General features: G+C 40.5%; 1 protein-coding gene across 6 annotated transcripts in view; it reads right to left on the reverse strand.

The window, feature by feature from the left end:
• The window catches only part of LOC124146269 (phosphatidylinositol 3-kinase regulatory subunit alpha-like), a 219178-nt gene that overhangs the window by 72147 nt on the left and 125083 nt on the right, over positions 1–21948 (reverse strand). For 5 of the 6 annotated variants that reach the window (XM_046516479.2, XM_046516481.2, XM_046516480.2 and 2 more), the window contains one exon: positions 1921–1986. In XM_046516479.2, the coding sequence (XP_046372435.1) occupies positions 1921–1986 (66 nt within the window). Of the gene's footprint in view, positions 1–1920; positions 1987–6495; positions 6524–21948 lie in introns of those variants that run through there. The other variant, XM_048400078.1, reaches the window with a different exon arrangement.

The raw sequence follows: 21948 nt of genomic DNA on the forward strand, positions 1-21948 counted from the left end.
ACAGCCTGACATTGATGCTCTCACACATAACAGCAGGCACAATACAGATCTCCTGTACCACACAATTCAGTCCATACTCTGCGATAAATTGCTTCCATGGCAACATTAATAACTGAAGATAACGTAACATCATATCACAAACTCAAAATCAAGAAAATATTTCACTACAGTTGTAAGATTATAAAAAAAACCTGTAAAAAACTACCCTACCAAAGACTGACAAAGTTATTCCACGCCCTAAAGATGGAGACCACAAGCAAAGCTACAAAAGATGGCAGACTACTTCAAGCTGTCTTAATTTCGAGCATTCACTAGGAAAAAAAAGTCTGAAAGAATTTTTGCCTTGGTGAAACTAAAGTTAAGAAAAATTAAATTCAAATGACAAAATTGATTTCATTCACATCACATTCTTTAAATATTACACACAAATTTCGATGAAAACCATCTAAGTCCGAGCAAATCAATTAGGAAAATTCAGTGAATAAGCTTGATGCTTAATAGTCATTGTCAGTTGTAAGGATGAATGGGTGGATGTACATATAATCTGCATGGTTAAAGAGGGCATGGAACATAGGAAATCAATACCGTGGACATACGCGTTATATACACTGGCTGGCCGTGTGTGTAAGTGAGGCCAACAGCTGGAGTGGTCAGTAGAGACAGGTGGGGGGACTGAAAGGTGATGCTGGGGTGAAGAGTTCATCACTTGTCACAGAGACAAGCAGAATGTATCAGCAATTGATTACAGCCTCAGGTAATATTTTGTAATAGCATTATCAATCACATCAGTCTGCCCTCACACTGGATAATAGCTGCTGCTCACACCTGTCAAGATTGGAAGAGGTGGAGTAGTGTGAGGTGAGGTGAGGTGAGGTGAGGTGAGGTGGGGTGTGATAGGAAGAGGTGGAGTAGTGTGAGGTGAGGTGGGGTGAGGTAAGTTGGGGTGTGATAGGATGAGGTGGAGTAGTGTGAGGTGAGGTGAGGTGGGGTGTGATAGGAAGAGGTGGAGTAGTGTGAGGTGAGGTGGGGTGGGATGTGATAGGAAGAGGTGGAGTAGTGAGAGGTGGTGAGGTGGGGTGGGGTGTGATAGGAAGAGGTGGAATAGTGTGAGGTGAGGTGAGGTGGGGTGTGATAGGAAGAGGTGGAGTAGTATGAGGTGAGGTGAGGTGGGGTGTGATAGGAAGAGTTGGAGTAGTATGAGGTGAGGTGAGGTGGGGTGTGATAGGAAGAGGTGGTAGTGTGAGGTGAGGTGAGGTGGGGTGTGATAGGAAGAGGTGGAGTAGTATGAGGTGAGGTGAGGTGGGTTGTGATAGGAAGAGGTGGATTAGTGTGGGATGGGGAGGGGATGGGGTGGTGGTCCTCAAGTGGGTTAGTGTGATGGTGCAGTGACAGACAACAATCTTTGTTTGATGGAACTTAGGGAAGAGATAGTTCTAACCCTGGCCCCTAAGGGAAGAGATAGTTCTAGCCCTGGCCCCTAAGGGAAGAGATAGTTCTAACCCTGTCCCTAAGGGAAGAGATAGTTCTAACCCAGCCCCTAAGGGAAGAGATAGTTCTTACCCTGGCCATAAGGGAAGAGATAGTTCTAACCCTTGCCCCTAAGGAGAGAGATAGTTCTAACCCAGCCCCTAAGGGAAGAGATAGTTCTAACCCTGGCCCTAAGGGAAGAGATAGTTCTAACCCTGGCCCCTAGGGAGAGTGATAGTTCTAACCCAGCCCCTAAGGGAACAGACAATTCTAACCCTGGCCCCTAAGGGAAGAAATAGTTCTAACCCTGGACCTAAGGGAAGAAATAGTTCTAACCCTGGCCCTAAGGGAAGAGATAGTTCTAACCCTGGCCCTAAGGGAAGAAATAGTTCTAACCCTGGCCCTAAGGGAAGAGATATGGGCAAGTGAAAGCAGCTGACTGTCTATACTTACAGTTAATGCACAAGACTGGCTTCACGAAGTAGACATCAGCCAGACGATGGGGGATCTTGGGAGGACCTGAAACAAAATCAAATGTGGTTTCAACAAACGAGCACGTTCAATGTCAGAGTACGTCTGACTGTTGCCAAATGCAGGTTTGAGACACCTACAGCCATAACCTTTTTAATATTAATTCTCACAGAACGGACAAAACCAGACAAATATATCTTCAAAGCACAGGCATTATCTACATCTGTGCCTTGAATATTACAGTTCAGATTCACAGACAGATTGTTCCCCTAACCTATGTAAATCAACACCTGAACATAAATAAGTCATAAGTCACCTATATATGAAGTGTCGTCACCACATTATAAAACCTATACCAGAAACATTCATGAAATAGGTCAACCGGGCATATAGAAATGTACTCTACTTGTATGCATGGCTTTAAGTTGTAATGGCAAATAGTCGATAGAGGATTAATAATAGCTGGACAATCATCCAGTATTTCCATTAACTATGGTTATTGAAGAGTCTGGCAGCACTGTTAATGAGGCCAGATATAGAACAACTTGGGTCGGGCTGAGGGAATGAACCCACAGACCGACCAGATAAAAATAGAACAGATCAATATATGTAAATGGAGCCCACTTTACTGGCTCAGTTCAGACAAGAAATTCATCTTGGAGAAGTATGGCAGAACTGTTGAAAGTAGGGAATATTACTTGACACGTTCACATCGTTAATCGTGAATTTGTACCTGGCACTTGGTGTATCTGCCACACTCATCACCATGCAGGTTCTAAGGGGTTTGTCAGTGGTACATGATGGGCTAGCTTAGACCGATGCCATCTCACAAGAAGCCGGTCACATTTCTAGGTCATCTTTAGAGTAGGGATTAGGGTAAATTATTCTTAAAACCAATCAAGAACATTATTATACCTTGCTAAATCCTATACAGTGACATCCATCCAAAAGTCTGCATCTGATGTTTTATTCTATACACAAGATGGAGATTGTTACACTAGTGCAGCTTTGTTCAGTCCCATCCAAAGCCCAAACTCAGCATTTGAACCAGAACATTTTTGTATATTCAATTTGAAAAAAGATAATTATGTACAATAGGCACAAGTAAACTCTGGCCATTTACAAAGAACTGCCACATGAAAAATAAAACTAAAAAACATAAAATATTCACAAAGTCAACTTAAAAAGAACAGATAAAGCTGAGTATTAACATGACCTAAATATTGATATAAATATGACCTAAAGATAGGCATTAACATGGCCAAAAGATAGATATGAACATGACCCAAAGATAGGTATTAAAATGACCTAAATGTAAGTATTAACATGGCCTAAGTGTAGGTATTAACATGACATAAATGTAGGTATTAACATGGCCTAAATGTAGGTATTAATATGACATAAATGTAGGTATTAACATGGCCTAATTATAGGTATTAACATGACCTAAATTTAGATATTAACATGATGTTAATGTAGGTATTAACATGACCTAAATGTAGGTATTTACATGACCTAAATGTAAGTATTAACATGGCCTAACTGTAAGTATTAACATGGCCTAAATGTAGGTATTAATATGACATAAATGTAGGTATTAACATGGCCTAACTATAGGTATTAACATGACCTTAATTTAGATACCAACATGACGTTAATGTAGGTATTAACATGACCTAAATGTAGGTATTTACATGACCTAAATGTAAGTATTAACATGACCTAACTGTAAGTATTAACATGGCCTAAATGTAGGTATTAACATGGCCTAAATGTAGGTATTAACATGACCTAAATGTAGGTATTAACATGGCCTAAATGTAGGTATTAACATGACCTAAATGTAGGTATTAACATGACCTGAAGATAAATATTAACTCTCACTCACACTGATGTCAATGAGATATTAATGATTTGTCAATATGAAAATAAACTTGGAAATGTCAGCTTTACAAGCTATCAAGATGTCCCCAATTTTGCTGACTAAGTATATCTCAAATCCCTTTCTTCCAAGCATCTTGGCTTCTGTCCATCCGCCAAACCTAATCCCCACAGACAAGATCAACCATTGTCTAACTATGCCCTATCCTCAATGTCAATCAAGCTGACCTCATTTCTTTTCTTCAAATGAATCGAATGGTTTGCGAAAAAAACTTCCACAAATTGATTTTTCTATTTCCAGAAAGGACTACAATGGCATAGAGGCTTGTAGCCGTGCCACCAGCTCGAATTATCTGTGGCAAATATCACAAGTGGAGACTCCTCTGTACTTCACACGACTTCTTTACATATAAAAGATTAATCGCTGGAATCCTTGCATAGATCAAAGGGCCAACACACTTTGGACTTGTCACCTAACTGAAAAGAGCACTCGTCAGAGAACGGGTCCCTGTGTCATATTCTTCACTATTTGACTATTTCACATTAGATAGATTATCATATCAGTCAAATTTCTAAAATTTTGGATTCCAAAGACTAAATATTGAATAACTGACTGCACATTAGTTACGCACGGCAATGACGTAATGACACTTGTCTTCAACCAGGTTCCACCAGAATATCTACATTCCCACTGCTGGTATATTCACAGAACCAACATCACACTTTCCAAATACCTATTTTCCATGGCAACTGTGACATCAACACACCTACTGTTGATAGTCTTTCTCAACGAAATGAGACAATTTTTACGTCATAATTGGCCTTATGCCCATTCCCATACAATGGTTCTCTCTTACATCTGAAACTTTTATTGATGAAACACCAAGGAAAGACCACGGAGAAGAGTCTTCAATTAAAACCACACCTTCAACTGTCTAGGTTATGAATACTTGGAATTCATCTATCGCCCACCATCAGTAAGATATATCTAGTGAACTTATATATAACATTTGGAGAAGTTGTTTTTCTCTTCTTGAAAAGAGAGTATTTAATCTGGCGTAAGGAATATCACAATGACCAGACAATCAAGTTTGGGCCAGTGGTGAATAGTGACACGGCTGGGATAACCCAGACCTTCTGCACTCCAGGTGGACGCTCTACCACTAGACCACGGAGGTGGTCAATTATGTCCCAAAGAGTCATTGCAAGAAGACATGATAAGGCCATTTAATTTCTTAGTCCATACCCGACTGAACCTCCAAACACTGTCTGACTCAAATATTGTCAAGAATGTGATCCTGAAGAAAACATATTTTAGAACTCACAAGATTCACAACTGTAATATTTTAACATACAAATAAAACTTGAAAGGTGTTCTTGAAATGATGAGACACAAAAGAAATTCATTTTACGCCAACAAAGAGCGTTGCATGGCCACTGCAATATGGGGCGACAGGCTAGCTTAGTGGATAAAGTGTGCGCTTGTCAATCTAAAGGCCGATTCTGACTCTAGTGTTCCTTGCGATATTGCTGGAATATTGCTGAAAGCGGCACAAAACCCAACTCACTCCAACGTAAGCAATTAACTCAGAAAAAAACCCTTTAAGGTTAAATGATAAATCAAACAACAGTACTGACATGTTATGATGAACAAGAGTTTTATAACTTGTTGTTCCACACTCTGCCACCAATCATGCCAACTCCAGGGCATGGGCCGCCACTATCAGCTGTGATTAGAAATCAAATCAGGTACACCTCGATTCTGAGGCCTACTTGTAGCCAAAGGTACAGGTCACAGATATGTGTGCTACCTGAATTTGGATACCAGCCAACGAACACACTAGGTCACAGGGCACCCGACCGACCTGCAAAGCCACTCCAACAAATCTCCACCGCCTACATTTTCAACAATGGGCCGTTTCTCAAGTACCAGTTTTGTCGACTTAATTTTGCATTACGTTTTGGAACAAGAAAAATACTCCACATTATTACTCAACACTCAGCCTTGGTTATTGAGTGGAGATAGTGCTGTTCATTTGTGCTTTCTTAAACTTTGAAGGTATTCAGCTGGATTTGTAAGCCGTATTTTCCTCGTGCGTGTACCTTTTTCATTGTTGAACAATTCTCATTACCAAGTTACATGCAGTGTCATATCACAAATGTAATACCTCGGCCACGCAGGGCGCCATCCCCATTTTAACGACAAAAGACTCACTTCAACACTACTGCAAAGCCTTTGAAAGTTGACTTTGGAAATAAAGTTATCCTTTATTCATAGACCATTTTTATTTCCATACCATCACAGCTGAATTCTTTGTCCCCTACCTTATGACCATAACTGTACTCCTTTAAAACCCATTACCTACCTACAAGTGGTTCTCAAAGGATATCCATCTTGACAGTGAAAAGGTTCACAAACAAACACTAGACGTATGTCATATTTACAAGATGTATACAAATGCAGTGGTGTATACATTCTAGGTTTCAAAGGGAAATTTCTTTTTGTTCATTATACCAATGGCTTACTACGTGTGGGTAGTAGGGAACATAGCCCAGTGGTTAAAGCGTTAGCTTGTAATACCGAAGGTCCAGGTTTGATTCCCCAAATGGATTCAATATGTCAATATCATTTTTGATGGAATATTGCTAAAAGGAATGTAAAACCAACTCACTCACCTGACATATTCATATTGGAAAAGCATGAAATATACAAAAGTCAAAAGGATCGGCTGATTCCTGCCAGGTGAGGGTATCCACAAAAGTATTTATGTCTACAGACATAATTCAAGAGACACAGCTATCTCACCCATGTCACTGCTGCTGTTATTGTCACAACCACATCAAGCATTACTCCAAGCGATCTACGATATAGTCTACACAGAGAGTTGTCTCCCCTAGCTGTAAGGATCCTCTGCCGGTGGGTTTAAATCCCAGATTCACCTAAATATGTTTTGGCCTGTCAGCACCATACGTTAGGTTTCAACAAGGCTTCAACGTTTGAGGGCTGTGCCACTTGGAGATTGTGTTGTGATACAACAGAAATGCTGTTCACAGCGATATTCGACTCAAAGTCCAAAGATTGAATAGGCAAGTCCTAAGATGTTATTCACAGAGTCTATGAAGAAGCCTTGGTAAATCTTGGGTGAGACGAGGTAACACATACATCAGCGAGCTGACCAGCATTGTTTGTGACATGGCCAGCCATATTGACTCAGCAACCCACCCATACGTAACCTGATCCCCACACCACTGATATTATATCAACCTAAGAATATAATTTCACAGATTATTTCGCAATCAGGTCTCAAAGAGTGTGTTTACAACCTGTATGACAAGCAGGTTGATTATAAATAATACGTCAACATTTGTCCTGATGTCTCAAAATGTTCAGGTTAAAAAATATGATGCCAGTCTGAGATTAAATAATACATATTTTATTTCAAATTTTGATAAATATCTCCCTGGGGGTTTAGAGATATGAATGAAGACAGACAGAACTGTACCAGAATATATATCCCAATAGTCAGTTTTTTTCAAGAATAACTTTGCTTTCGTTAAAATCATATTATTATTTAGAGCATCAATGCAATACAACATGAATATCTTAAAATACAAAAAACACAATATTATTGTCATGTTGCATGATAAAAACAATAAAATCCTGAATATTCACACTTTAATTAAAATAAGTGCAACAAACAAGAATTGGTTCCACCATTGCTTTAGACCAGCTAGCATCAATCTTCTAAACCAATAATTATATGTGAAAACCAACACAAGTTGGCAGTGATATGTTTATATTGTGTATCATTCTAGTTTCTATTCAATATTTTTTTGTACTCGTAATGATGTTAGACAAATAAAGTACTACCTTATGTCATACCTTTTTGTTTGTTTGTTGTTTAACGCCACACTTAGCAATATTCCAGCTATATGACGGCGGTCTGTAAATAATCGAGTCTTGACCAGACAATCCAGTGATTGACACCATCAGCATCGATCCACGCAGTTGGGATATGATGACATGCATCCACCTAGTCAGCAAGCCTGACCACCCGATCCTGTTAGTCACCTCTTATGACAAGCTTAGTTGCCTTTTACGGCAAGCATGGGCTGCTAAAGACCTATTCTATCCCGGATCGGGTAGTTAGTTATCCCATGTTAAGTTAGCCCTTAATGATGTCACATCTAATGATTCCTATTACAATGAGAAAAGTTGCATCACAGAAAAGATTGCACTGACCAACATGTCACATGAAGGATGGCTAGTATATTCCTGACAACCATAGGAAGAGAATTTAGGGATGGCAACTTCTTTATTATGAGGAACAACATTTCAGAGTATATACTGATGAAGGAGTAAGTATCTACAGCGAAACGTTGTGTTCCTCATAATAAAGAAGTTGACATCCATAAATTCTCTTCCTTATGTGTATCACTTCTAAATGCCTTTCAAGACTTCATAATTACTTGTTTTATTATCGTCCTTGTTCAACACCAGGCTGACTCACACTTATCAAAGGCCTTGTTGACACTCATCTGCATTCAACCATTAAACTTCATCACCAGTGCTGGGTTGGTTGGTTTGTTGTTGAACACTGCACTCAGCAATATTCCAGCTATATGACGGCAGTCTGTAAATAATCGAGTCTGGACCAGACAATCCAGTGATTAATATCATGAGCATCATTCCACGCAATTGGGATAGATGAGATGCATCAACCAAGTCAGCGAGCCTGACCACCTGATCCCATTAGTCGCCTTTTACGACAAGCATAGTCGACTTTTATGGCAACCATGGGTTGCTGAAGACCTATTCTACCCCGGATCTTCATGGGTCCACCAGTGCTGGGATGTACAAGATTATTATTCTAAACACTTTTGAAATCATTAAAATTATTCAATGCTGCATAGTGTAACTGTGTTTGAGGAATTTATTTAAATAATTTCCACGTATTCTTGGCTGATTAATGTATCACAGTGAACACATCACGGACATTCTCCATAATTAACCATACCACCACATTGCTTGCTACCTGACAACTAGTTCTAGGTACGTGGAAGGACAGCGACAAAAAAATCAAAACACAAAACACTCAAAACAATACAAAACCATCTATTTTACTTTCTTATCAAGTAAAATCAGGATTTTTTTGCACTGCTGCCACTTTTAGGCCCAAGACCTACTCCCGGAGCTCTCTACAATTCTGACAGAACTATATTTAAAACTGAAAAATGTCACTCAAAAAACACAAGTACTTTAAATTCCTATAATCAGCTTTCACACCCATGATGGCACACTCCGAGTGCAGGTCTGGATCACCGGAAGCGCTCATTAAATCATCATCATCATCATCATCATCATCACCATGATGGGTTAGATGTGTACCTAGGCCCTTAATCAGCATACAATGGGTCCTGAATGGGAAAACAAACACCTGATGTTTCACCACAAGTGTGCCGTGTCTACACCTAGCTGTGGTATAAAAGTCATATTGACCTAATGATGAGAATTCCTTATGACAAGGAGGGGATTACATACGGTCTTCCTTGCACAAACATCTTAGTAATACTAGCAGACTAGTCATGTGACCATCATGCAATGGTAGATGCTAGGGAGCACGTACGATCTATTTAATATCAGGTTAGGTTGTCAGAACACAATTACAGATCGTATTTTGTCACTGATAGCTTTCAAAATATTGTCACAGTATTTTCATGTTATAAAATGGTCGGAGAAGAGAGAGTAGGGTTTTATACCGCTTTAACCAATTTTTAGGAGAGGGGCATGAGAATTGGCTTCACAAACTGTACCAATGTCGGGTTCAAACCCAGGTGTTCAGCAAAACAATCAAACACTTCTACTCTAGTGCTTAGGGGGCATGTTCTAGCTGGATCAGGCCACATGGACATTTCGCTCAGTTCAAGACATGACAAAGTAGACATAATTAATGGATAACAACTTCTTTATTTACCGTAAAGGTGATGTTTCAGTATAGATCCTTATACCATAGTCAAGCAAGCTTAGATCCTTATACCGTAGTCAAGCAAGCTTAGATCCTTATACCATAGTCAAGCAAGCTTAGATCCTTATACCGTAGTCAAGCAAGCTTAGATCCTTATACCGTAGTCAAGCAAGCTTAGATCCTTACACCGTTGTCGGTAATGCCTTTCAAACAATTCAGTTCAAGACTTGCATCAACCCATTAGAACGTGACTGACAGCCAATATACCTGGAAATACTCTGCTGTACTGATTCTGAAGGGTGCTTCATGCCTGGGGACTCCTATACTAGTCCAACATGGCAGTTACAGGGTACGGGGATGCTGGATGGAGATTGTGACGTACATGGTGAAGCTGGGAGCGGAAACACCACTTGAGAAAGCTGTACTTGGAGTGCGACTTGTTTCATTCACAAGTTCCATTAACGAACAACTAACGTCCGTTAGTCCACAGACCTTGCATGTGAGATTCTTACAGTACTTACAACTTGTGGCCTGGAGAGCACTTAACATACTTTCAGCCAAATTGTTTCCGTCTCAACTGAAATACTCTGCGTGTGTGTGTGTGAATGTGGGCGTGTGCGTGTGCGTTTGTGTGTGCATGCACGCATGTGGTTTAATGCTGCACAAATAAATGCCAAAGATTATTGCGTGTTTACCAGTAAGTTTTATAGTGGTAGCCCAATGAGATACCATGCTGCACTTTCCACATACCCTACCCCACTCTGACACAGGATACTGATTCCGGGCCGACCAGTCCTTGTTTTAGCCCCAAGTGCCAGGTATGGTAACAAACATAGCATCTCTTAACACCTTTTGGTATGAGGTGGCTGGGGATCAAACCATCCATCTGCTCTCCAGGCAGACGCTGTATCCATGTAATAGGAGGAGGTAGCTCTGCAACAGTTCCATATTGCGGCATAGATGACAAGCTGACAAAGATTAGTCCCTGTCCTCACAAACATACAAGCTGTGATGGCTACTTAAAGCATTTCAACCAATTCAGGTTCACAAATTCAGTAAATATATTACACAAGTTTGACATACATTATTCGACAGGTTAGGTGACTATGATTATGAATCTGTGTGAAATATTACTTGCCACTAGACAACAGCTGTCTGGCTTTTCATCAGACACAACAAACATGTCACAAATAATGGGACCTGTCCACTCCAATAGTTGCAGAGTGTTATGGCTGTGTTTGCATTTGAAGCTGGATGCTGGCCGTGGTGATGATGATGCTTACATGGTGAAGTTGCATGTTGTGCACTGAGTAACCACAAACATCGTCACATGCAGCTGGGCCACCAATCAGGTGTTGGGTATTCATGGAGAACAACGTCATCCACATCAGATGCTATACCAGACTGGTCCAGCACACAGGAGATGGGTATTCATGGAGAACGTCATCCACATCAGATGCTATATCAGACATGTCCAACACACAGGAGGTGGGTATTCATGGAGAACAACATCATCCACATCAGATGCTATACCAGACTGGTCCAGCACACAGGAGATGGGTATTCATGGAGAACAACGTCATCCACATCAGATGCTATACCAGACTGGTCCAGCACACAGGAGATGGGTATTAATGGAGAACAATGTCATCCACATCAGATGCTATACCAGACTGGTCCAGCACACAGGAGATGGGTATTCATGGAGAACAATGTCATCCACATCAGATGCTATACCAGACTGGTCCAACACACAGGAGGTGGGTATTCATGGAGAACAACGTCATCCACATCAGATGCTATACCAGACTGGTCCAGCACACAGGAGATGGGTATTCATGGAGAACAATGTCATCCACATCAGATGCTATACCAGACTGGTCCAACACACAGGAGGTGGGTATTCATGGAGAACAACGTCATCCACATCAGATGCTATACCAGACTGGTCCAGCACACAGGAGATGGGTATTCATGGAGAACAATGTCATCCACATCAGATGCTATACCAGACTGGTCCAACACACAGGAGGTGGGTATTCATGGAGAACAACGTCATCCACATCAGATGCTATACCAGACTGGTCCAGCACACAGGTGGTGGGTATTCATGGAGAACAACGTCATCCACATCAGATGCTATACCAGACTGGTCCAACACACAGGAGGTGGGTATTCATGGAGAACAACGTCATCCACATCAGATGCTATACCAGACTGGTCCAACACACAGGTGGTGGGTATTTATGGAGAACAAGGTCATCCACATTAGATGCTATACCAGACTGGTCCAACACACAGGTGGTGGGTATTCACAGGGAACAACGTCATCCACATCAGACGCTATACCAGACTGGTCCAACACACAGGTGGGGGGTATTCATGGAGAACGTCATCCACATCAGATGCTATACCAGACTGGTCCAACACACAGGTGGTGGGTATTCATGGAGAACAATGTCATCCACATCAGATGCTATACCAGACAGGTCCAACACACAGGTGGTGGGTATTCATGGAGAACAACGTCATCCACATCAGATGCTATACCAGACTGGTCCAGCACACAGGTGATGGGTATTCATGGAGAACAACGTCATCCACATCAGATGCTATACCAGACTGGTCCAACACACAGGTGGTGGGTATTCACGGAGAACAAAATCATCCACATCAGATGCTATACCAGACTGGTCCAGCACACAGGTGATGGGTATTCACGGAGAACAACGTCATCCACATCAGATGCTATACCAGACTGGTCCAACACACAGAAGATTGGTATTCACGGAGAACAACGTCATCCACATCAGATGCTATACCAGACTGGTCCAACACACAGGTGATGGGTATTCATGGAGAACAACGTCATCCACATCAGATGCTATACCAGACTGGTCCAACACACAGGTGATGGGTATTCATGGAGAACAACGTCATCCACATCAGATGCTATACCAGACTGGTCCAACACACAGGAGATGGGTATTCACGGAGAACAACGTCATCCACATCAGATGCTATACCAGACTGGTCCAACACACAGGTGATGGGTATTCATGGAGAACAACGTCATCCACATCAGATGCTATACCAGACTGGTCAAACACACAGGAGATGGGTATTCATGGAGAACAACGTCATCCACATCAGATGCTATACCAGACTGGTCCAACACACAGGTGGGGGGTATTCATGGAGAACGTCATCCACATCAGATGCTATACCAGACTGGTCCAACACACAGGTGGTGGGTATTCATGGAGAACAACGTCATCCACATCAGATGCTATACCAGACTGGTCCAGCACACAGGAGGTGGGTATTCATGGAGAACAACGTCATCCACATCAGATGCTATACCAGACAGGTCCAACACACAGGAGGTGGGTATTCATGGAGAACAACATCATCCACATCAGATGCTATACCAGACTGGTCCAGCACACAGGAGATGGGTATTCACAGAGAACAACGTCATCCACATCAGATGCTATACCAGACTGGTCCAGCACACAGGAGGTGGGTATTCACGGAGAACAACGTCATCCACATCAGATGCTATGCCAGACTGGTCCAACACACAGGAGGTGGGTATTCACAGGGAACAACGTCATCCACATCAGATGCTATACCAGACTGGTCCAACACACAGGAGGTGGGTATTCATGGAGAACAATGTCATCCACATCAGATGTTAAACCAAATCATTGGGAATTGTAGTATTGTTTTTTTACGTTTGAGCCAGAACATACATCCTTGATCAATAAGGTGAGTAAATATGATTTTAACACAATGAGCAATATTCCCACATTCCCGCATCAAAAATACACTGATACCAGGTAGGGGACAGAACCCATTGTTTGTCATGGAGAATTAATCACTGGAAAATTTTGGAGATGATTGTGATGTCACGACCAGATATTGGTCAAATTTGAATGTTTTCAAACAATCAATCATCAGTTATCAGTTACAAGTACTTCATAACTTTCAAGAAATCTTACATCAAAATGGTTGACTTATTAATGATTTCAAATGTCAGAAAATTCTGATGGTTGCAAATTTATGCAAAATTTATGTTCTTTGATTACAACTTATCATGATCAGTTTTATTTGTTTGTTTGTTAGTTGTTCAACACTGCACTCTGCAATATTCTAACAACATGATGGCGGTATAGAAATAATTGAATCTGGACCACACAATCCAGTGATTAAGATCATCAGCATCGATTTGGATACAGTGTCCATGATCAGTTATCAATGGGAGCATAATATTCAAAAGGAAATTATATTCAAATCATATTTAATCAATGAAGATATACATAAAACCCTGACAAGAATCCTTCTGACAAATACCCAAGGCCATGTGCTCAACAAAGAAACACTGATATGCAGATTGTCAACACAAATTCCACCTCTGCATGAGATAGGACCATTAGAAGTCCTATGCTAGTCATGGTTAACGCCTGTTATCCTAATCTGATTTACTCAAATACATTTTTTCATATCTCTAATCTCTACCCAAGAAATGAATGCATAATCTGATGAGAAAATTGGGTTATCAGAGACGTTCTAGCCTTTAGTATTTGGCAATCTTGCAGCACCAAGTGACATTGTGTTTATGCTGGTACCCTGAAAACATCGAGGGGGGGAGGAGGAGGGGGGTATATAGCAGGTTGAACCGGTGCGGTACGGGGACACAGTACATTGCCCATACATCTGTTCCTTCACTCCCATCATGCCTTGCTCAATATGTCGCATACCCATCGGCTCTATTTCACAGTTTAACAATCTGACATTTTCTTAGTCTGAACACACTGGGCCCCCTCATGTTTCATACTGACTCCCTAAATAGGTTATCAAAGCATTCTAAAATTACCACTGCTTTGAATACCCAACACTGTAAGGCAGGGTAAGGAATGGTGTGGATCCGATTACCTGACCAACCTTCTGTTTTGGTGCCAAATCGGACAAATCCCCTGACATTTTCAGAACTGCATGAGAAGTACTCTATTTGCAAGGAATCTCTGATTGATCTTCTCTAATACATAAAAAAAGTTTAAAAAATGATCAACCTTATTATTTTAAAGCACATAATCAGAAATGTATTTTTTGCTTGGTGTTTTTTCTAAAAGAGAAATAAACAGAACGTCGATGAAACATAGTATGTTTTGAAACAAACATCGAAAGTCAACAGAATATACCATGCCTACAAGCAAACACTCTAATCACTTGACAACCCTACTTCTCCATTACATGAATTCGTGAATGGGTAAGGTCGTGAATGAGCAAGTGAGTGAGTGAATGCAAGAGTGAATGAGAGAGTAAGACACTGAATGGGTGGGTGTGGATGAGTGAGTGAGAGTGAGTGAGACAGTGATTAAGACTGTGAGTGAGTGAGTGAGTTAGTGAATGAGAGAGTAAGACACTGAATGGGTGGATGTGGATGAGTGAGTGAGTGAGTTGGTTAGTACATGAACGAATGAATCAGAGAGTGAGACACTGAATGGGTGGGTGTGGATGAGTGAGTGAGTAAGTTAGTAAGTGAACGAATGAATGAGAGAGTGAGACACTGAATGGGTGGGTGGATGAGTGAGTGAGTGAGGGAGACGGTGAGAGAGTGAGTGAGTGAACGAATGACTGCGAGAGTAAGACACTGAATGGGTGGATGGATGACTTTTGCTTGACTCGTTTCTGACACAACCAATGATTCTCCAGGAACTGATACAAATCTTAACCTATACAAATAAAACTAAGTTAAATGCATAAAAAAAAGTGCTTTGCCCATCGGCTATGGTCCACCCCGTCTCATCCAACCGGCCTTGATGATGATCGAACGCTGTTCATCCCAAATCTGTCATGTAAGTAGATCTTCAGCTGGAAAACTGTTTCCTAACAACATAGTTTATCCCTCATTGCAAACATGCCTGACTCAGTGCCCAATAGATGTAATCTGACACTGCCGTACCAAGATAGCAATAGTCACGACTTTGTAAATTTGAGAACCTCATAAAACTCTCTCTAGGTCACTGGTGCTACTGACCGCACAACTGTTATCATGATACTGTAAATAACATATTCTAATAACACCAATATAATAGGTGCTGGCTTTGGATCGTGACATACAATTATATATTTTTTATCAATTCTAGGTCAGTGGTGCTGCTGACTACACAACTGTTATTTGGATATTGCAAATGAGGTAGTCTAAAAGTACATATATATTAGCAGCTTGCTTCGATTCCACACATACAATTAGTAATAACTATATAATCAATTTCTCGGTCACTGGTGCTACTGACTGCACAACTGTTATCAGGATATTGTAATTAATATATTCTAATAGTACATACATGATTGGTGCCGATTTGGACTCATCACATACAATTATATATATTTAATCAATACAATATTGACTTGGATATAGGTGGATGCACAGATAATTTTGTATGGTGATATTTTTCAGAAAAACTCTGAAAGCATTAGCATTACATATTGAATTGGTTGAAAGAATTTATTTCTATAACAATTGAGAGAATAGATTGTTTTTATGCAATGTTATAACAAAATAGACAAAAGTTTATGGATATTGATATGTCTTCCTTGACAACAGTATAAGGGTCTAAACCAAAACTTTGCTATTACAGTATAAGAAAGATGTTGCTATCCATAAACATAAAGAGTGAGTGAGTGAGTTGTGTTTAACACAGCTCTTTTAACAGTATTCTAGTTGTGTCACTGCATGTAAGCTTAATGTGGAAGGAAAGCCCGAAGTGCTTTGACATGTACCACTTTGGTGAAACCCACAGGCACAGTATGGTGCTGACAAACCTAGAAACATGATTGGGGCAAAGTGGGATTCGAACCCACAATCATAGGTTTCTGGCGTGCCCAAGGGGCGCAACTCTGCACAGCAAATTGCGGCGCCTAAGATGACTGGACCACCCGTGCCCCATAAAGCATAGAAACCAAAGAATGTCCTTATGTCAGCAAAAGGCCAAAAATAAAAAAAAACAAACCACCTGAAATTAGATATTCTTGGCCAGGCTTTACTAGCAGTTTTTGTTTTGTTTGGTTCGTTTGATTGTTTGTTGTTTAATGCCCCACTTAGCAATATTCCAGCTATATGACAGCGGTCTGTACATAATCAAGTCTGGATCAGACAATCCAGTGATTGACATCATGAGCATCGATCCACACAAATGGGATACAATGACATGCATCAACCAAGTTAGCAAGCCTGACTACCCGATCCCATTAGTCGCCTCTTATGATAAGCATGGTCGCTTCCTATGTCAAGCATGGGTTGCTGAAGGATCTTCACGGGTCTGTACACACAATGAGTGAGCGTTGTCTTGGTAGAGCATGACTGCAAACACACCGTGATAAATGCAGTACTAGTTCTTATCTTTTTATCAACATTGCTACATACATTCCCTGGGGATGACTTGGGGTCCACTGTATTCAAGCTGGAGATAAACACAGTACCATAGTAACTTCCTATCAGTATGCATGACTTAAGCTCATTATAAATGAAACCAGCAAAGGAAGAAAGAAGTCTAAAATATGCATACAGCCTTTAGAAGAAAATTGCTTTTGCCAGCGTTTAATGGCTGTCTGAGTCAATGAGTACATGCTATATCACTCCAAGTACTATTGTCCACACAGAGTCGTATTTCTTGCTGCTTTTGTCACCAGAAACAAAACACTATCACTTTCCTTGCACTCAACCTCAGCAGGGGGCAAGGGCGACAGGGACAAAGGGGAGGTAACTCAGTGCTGTATTGCATACTAAATCACAGGAATATCCCAGTACTGCCCTGGTCATTAGTTCCCAGTGCTATGCAAGCTGTGTGGAGATCACAAGCATACCTCGGACACTATAATGCCAGCGGGAAATTAACCTGCACCTACAGTACACGTAACCTCCAGCTCTTTCAACAACCCACAACACAGATAATCCAATAAATAAATTAGAAAACATTTTATAACTGATTGACTTGAACAGGCCAGTGGATTTCTGGTCTTTTAAAGGCATTTAGAAGTCTTTTCACCTGATGAACGAGTAAGTTTATACTCCGAAACATTGTGTTCCTCATAATAAAGAAGCTGACATCCACAAATTCTCTTCCTTAGTTAATTCCTGTAAAAAAATTTTTGCATTTTGATGTCGGAGTTGTCAGTTATTACTGCCACCATTTGTGTTGTCACACTGAGTAACCTGGCACTGTTTCCAAGCCTGCCATAAACAACATGGCTAATCTTTGCTCCCACTTATACAAAATGGTTCTGGAAACAAAAAGCTGGCAGTTAGTGAGATGTGTGTCACACAAACAAACGATGATGTCTCTAACACATTATCTTGCACAGTTCCAGCAGCATGGGAACATACCAGTGATGCCTTGATGACAAGCATACTGCCAGTCTTAGAGTGCAACTTGCTGAAGTGGAAAGTACTTGTGTCTCAAACTCACTTGTCTCTACGCATACTGATGATGTCATTTGGAAATAAATTATCATAACTTCAATTTCAGCATCGTAAGATTACACAAAGTATCATTATTCTGTCAGGTTTATAACTTAAAGAGTATGGGAAACTGAAAAGATCATGAGAACACAATGGTCTAAATGTTGTGGTTAAAGTATATTTGAAAGAAACAAAAATGTTGTTTTTAACTGCAAGCCGCATTGCCATCATACATAACTTCCTCCAAAGCAGCTATCAAGGGGCCTCGTCACCTTGACCTTGTTTTCAACTCCTCGCTCAAAGACAACTGACGATGCACATACAAGAAAATAAGTTTTTTTATATTTTCAGTTAAAGAATAAGGCCCGGAAAACCATACATGACAAATTTTGGCACATCCCTCTATTTCATTTTTTTAACATTTAATTAAAAAACTTAACATAAGAAAATCAACACTAACAATGTTTTACTTGATTTGTACTGTCGCAATTACTAAAACAATCCACAAAAGATAAATAATTCTAGTACGGCCTTACTGAAGTCAACTCTAGTTCGGGTCAAGCAGCACAAAGATAGTATTGACAGAGTACGTAACTCATCAAGTGAGACCTGCCAGGACTTGACAGACTTAGTAGACACAATTTATGGGTAACAACTTCTTTAATACTGTAAAAAGCCAAGTTTCGGTATAGATCCTTATACCATTGTCAAGCAAGACTGAATGAGGGACATAGTACAGAATATATATAGTAGGTGGAGGATCAACAGTAGAGGATTAACAGTAACAACAATTGCATACAAGAGTGGGATAACGTGAGTAAGTAATGACAACAGAAGGACAATACTGTCACAACATGATGGACAGAGAACACATAGGTGGAAGCCAATGGGACATGAAGCCAATTAAACAGGATAAGTCTTGATAGACTTGCACAAGTCTCTAAGGCAATAATTAATAGTTTACGCCATAAGTTCTTGATTATGTAAATAATAAGAACAAGTTGTCCCTATAAGAGACTGGAGTCCTGACTGTCCACTTGCCTATTAGGAGGATAGAATTACTACACATCCATGGACTTTTCTTTCAGTACTGCCTTGGAGCAAGGCTAAGGACTCGCCTTCTTCGGCAACAAAGTCAGCTGGAGTTTGTAATCACGGATAATTGACTGTCTTATGTGCCATTCTAATCACACATCGTATTTAATGACATGGACTATAGATGGAATGTAAGTAGAAATAGTACTACCGCACTGAAGCTCACCTATCAACAAAGAATATGTCACTTTACAAAGTCAGCATCAATATTCAATAACATCGCGTCCAAGACTATCGCACTTATATAGTAGTTGGTTGGTTTGTTGTTTAATGCCACACTCAGCAATATTCCAGCTATATGACGGCGGTCTGTAAATAATCGAGTCTGGACCAGACAATCCAGTGATTGACATCATGAGCCTCGATCTACGCAAATGGGATATGATGACATGCATCAACCAAGTCAGCGAGCCTGACCACCCAATCCTGTTTGTCGCCTCTTACTGCAAGCATGGGTTGCTGAAGACCTATTCTACCCTGGATCTTCACGGGTCACAAGCATGGGTTGCTGAAGACCTATTCTACCCTGGATCTTCACAGGTCACAAGCATGGGTTGCTGAAGACCTATTCTACCTCGGATCTTCACGGGTCGATCCATATAAGAACCATGTAGTGGTTGCTGTGTTGGTGCCTGGAGTACCTAGATTAACCCAAGCAAGGCTGAGGATCAGACTCTTTTGTCTCTGGACCAAGGATTATATAGCCAAGACCATCTGACATTGATGAAGTCATAACTTTAAACTGTAATGAATGACGAGTGACACAATTGCACGACTCGCTCTGGGTGGTTGACAGCACATGAACAATTGGGTCTAACAGTTGGGAATAGCATTATTTATGTTAAAGCAGCTGAGTGATTCCAGACACACATGTCATGGTTATATGCTAATTAGCTCATCATTCAGACAATAATTGTCATGATTAGGTTGCGATGACATTTCCACGTGCCTAACATGTGTCAGGCCATGCCAACCTACAAGACCAGTGAGTGAGTGAGTGAGTGAGTGAGTGAGTGAGTGAGTGAGTGAGTGAGTGAGTGTGTGAGAGAGAGAGAGAGAGAGAGAGAGAGAGAGAGAGAGAGAGAGAGCAATATTCCAGCAATATCATGGCGGGAACACCAGAAATGGGCTTCACACATTGTACCCATGTGGGGAACCGAACCCGAGTCCTTGCCCTGGTAACCCCACCACCCCCTGAAACAGTGGGCAGGGCTTGTGTCGCATTAGTGCGCTGAAAGATGCCACAGATTTCAAATCATTGTCTTCACTGTTCGTATTAATGATTAAATGATAAGTTTGTAAATTTACCATTGTTAACATATTTATTTATATGAATTGAAGTCTGTATCTGGGCGTAAAAGACACTGATGTCAATTCTAACTATCTTACACGAGAGCCATCAGGGTAGTAGCATGTGTGGGTTGTGAGTGTTGGATATTTCCTCACATGGACAAAAAACAACACTGGCATTTCTCAACATGGACATTTCCCCAAATCGAATATAAAAATAATTTATATGACAGTTTTATTTGCAACATGACAAACTATAACAATATGAATATTAAAATTCACGATCACTTGTCAAGTTAACCAAAATGTCACAAGCTGGAGGTTTTCACAGATAAACGTGGATTCTAACCAAGTCTGGTCTTCTTTGACATGCATTACTGGTTGAGTAACTTTCTTCCATCTGCAATACCCACAGAGAAAGGAATGATTAAAAATGATGATAATAAATTGCAACCTTTGATATCCCCAAACACCAATACTGATATGCTCATTGGGCAATTGTCAAAATCAAAATCCTAATAATATCCTGTCTCCATGGTCAGACCGAGTGATTGTTAAGATAACAAATCCTATCTACAGACAACATGGCAGCCTATATTCATTTCAAATATCTTCTTCTAATTAGTGGAGTTCCCTGCCAAACTTCTCTTATTAATGCTTTAAAAACAACAACAACAACAACAACAACATTAAAAAGAAGTGTGGTGTGGTGAAATGTCCTACTTTGAGGACGAAGGGGAAGTACAACTTGTTGAAAATGGAAAAAAACAAAAATTTCAAAATTCATGGCAAAAGGCAGCACTTCAGCACTTGGTAGCTGAACATCCAGTTTATGAAATCTTTCACTACACAAACAAATTTTCTGTTATAAAATACAAAATTTCCAAATCATACTGCTAATATCACAGTAGGATGAATACAGCTTGCTCAACGTGCCTATTCTTATCATCTTATCATACTGGTACAGGATTAAACTAAAGGCAGATTCAGTAGTAAAGTTATGCCCCAGGAACAATGTGACACACAAAAATTGCCTCTTTCCACGTCCCTGCCAAACTGTATTTGGGCTGTGAACGAAAAAAAACAGTCAAACAGACAATTGACCCCATTAGGATGAACGGAAGAACCATTAGTTTGGTCAAAAGGATTAAAATTGTTTAAAGCCTAAAGATATTTGCAAGAATTTGAGGGCATCGTCAAACAGCAAAACTCAAATAATGACATGTCAGCCATCTTGAGCAAGTAGCATCAGAATGTTTGTGACATAATAGAGAATTCCGGCAAAAGAGTTCTCACCAGAGTGCATTATGG

Source organism: Haliotis rufescens, unplaced genomic scaffold (assembly GCF_023055435.1).
Source record: "Haliotis rufescens isolate VD_foot unplaced genomic scaffold, xgHalRufe1.0.p SCAF_2, whole genome shotgun sequence".
In the NCBI taxonomy this organism is placed as follows: domain Eukaryota; kingdom Metazoa; phylum Mollusca; class Gastropoda; order Lepetellida; family Haliotidae; genus Haliotis; species Haliotis rufescens.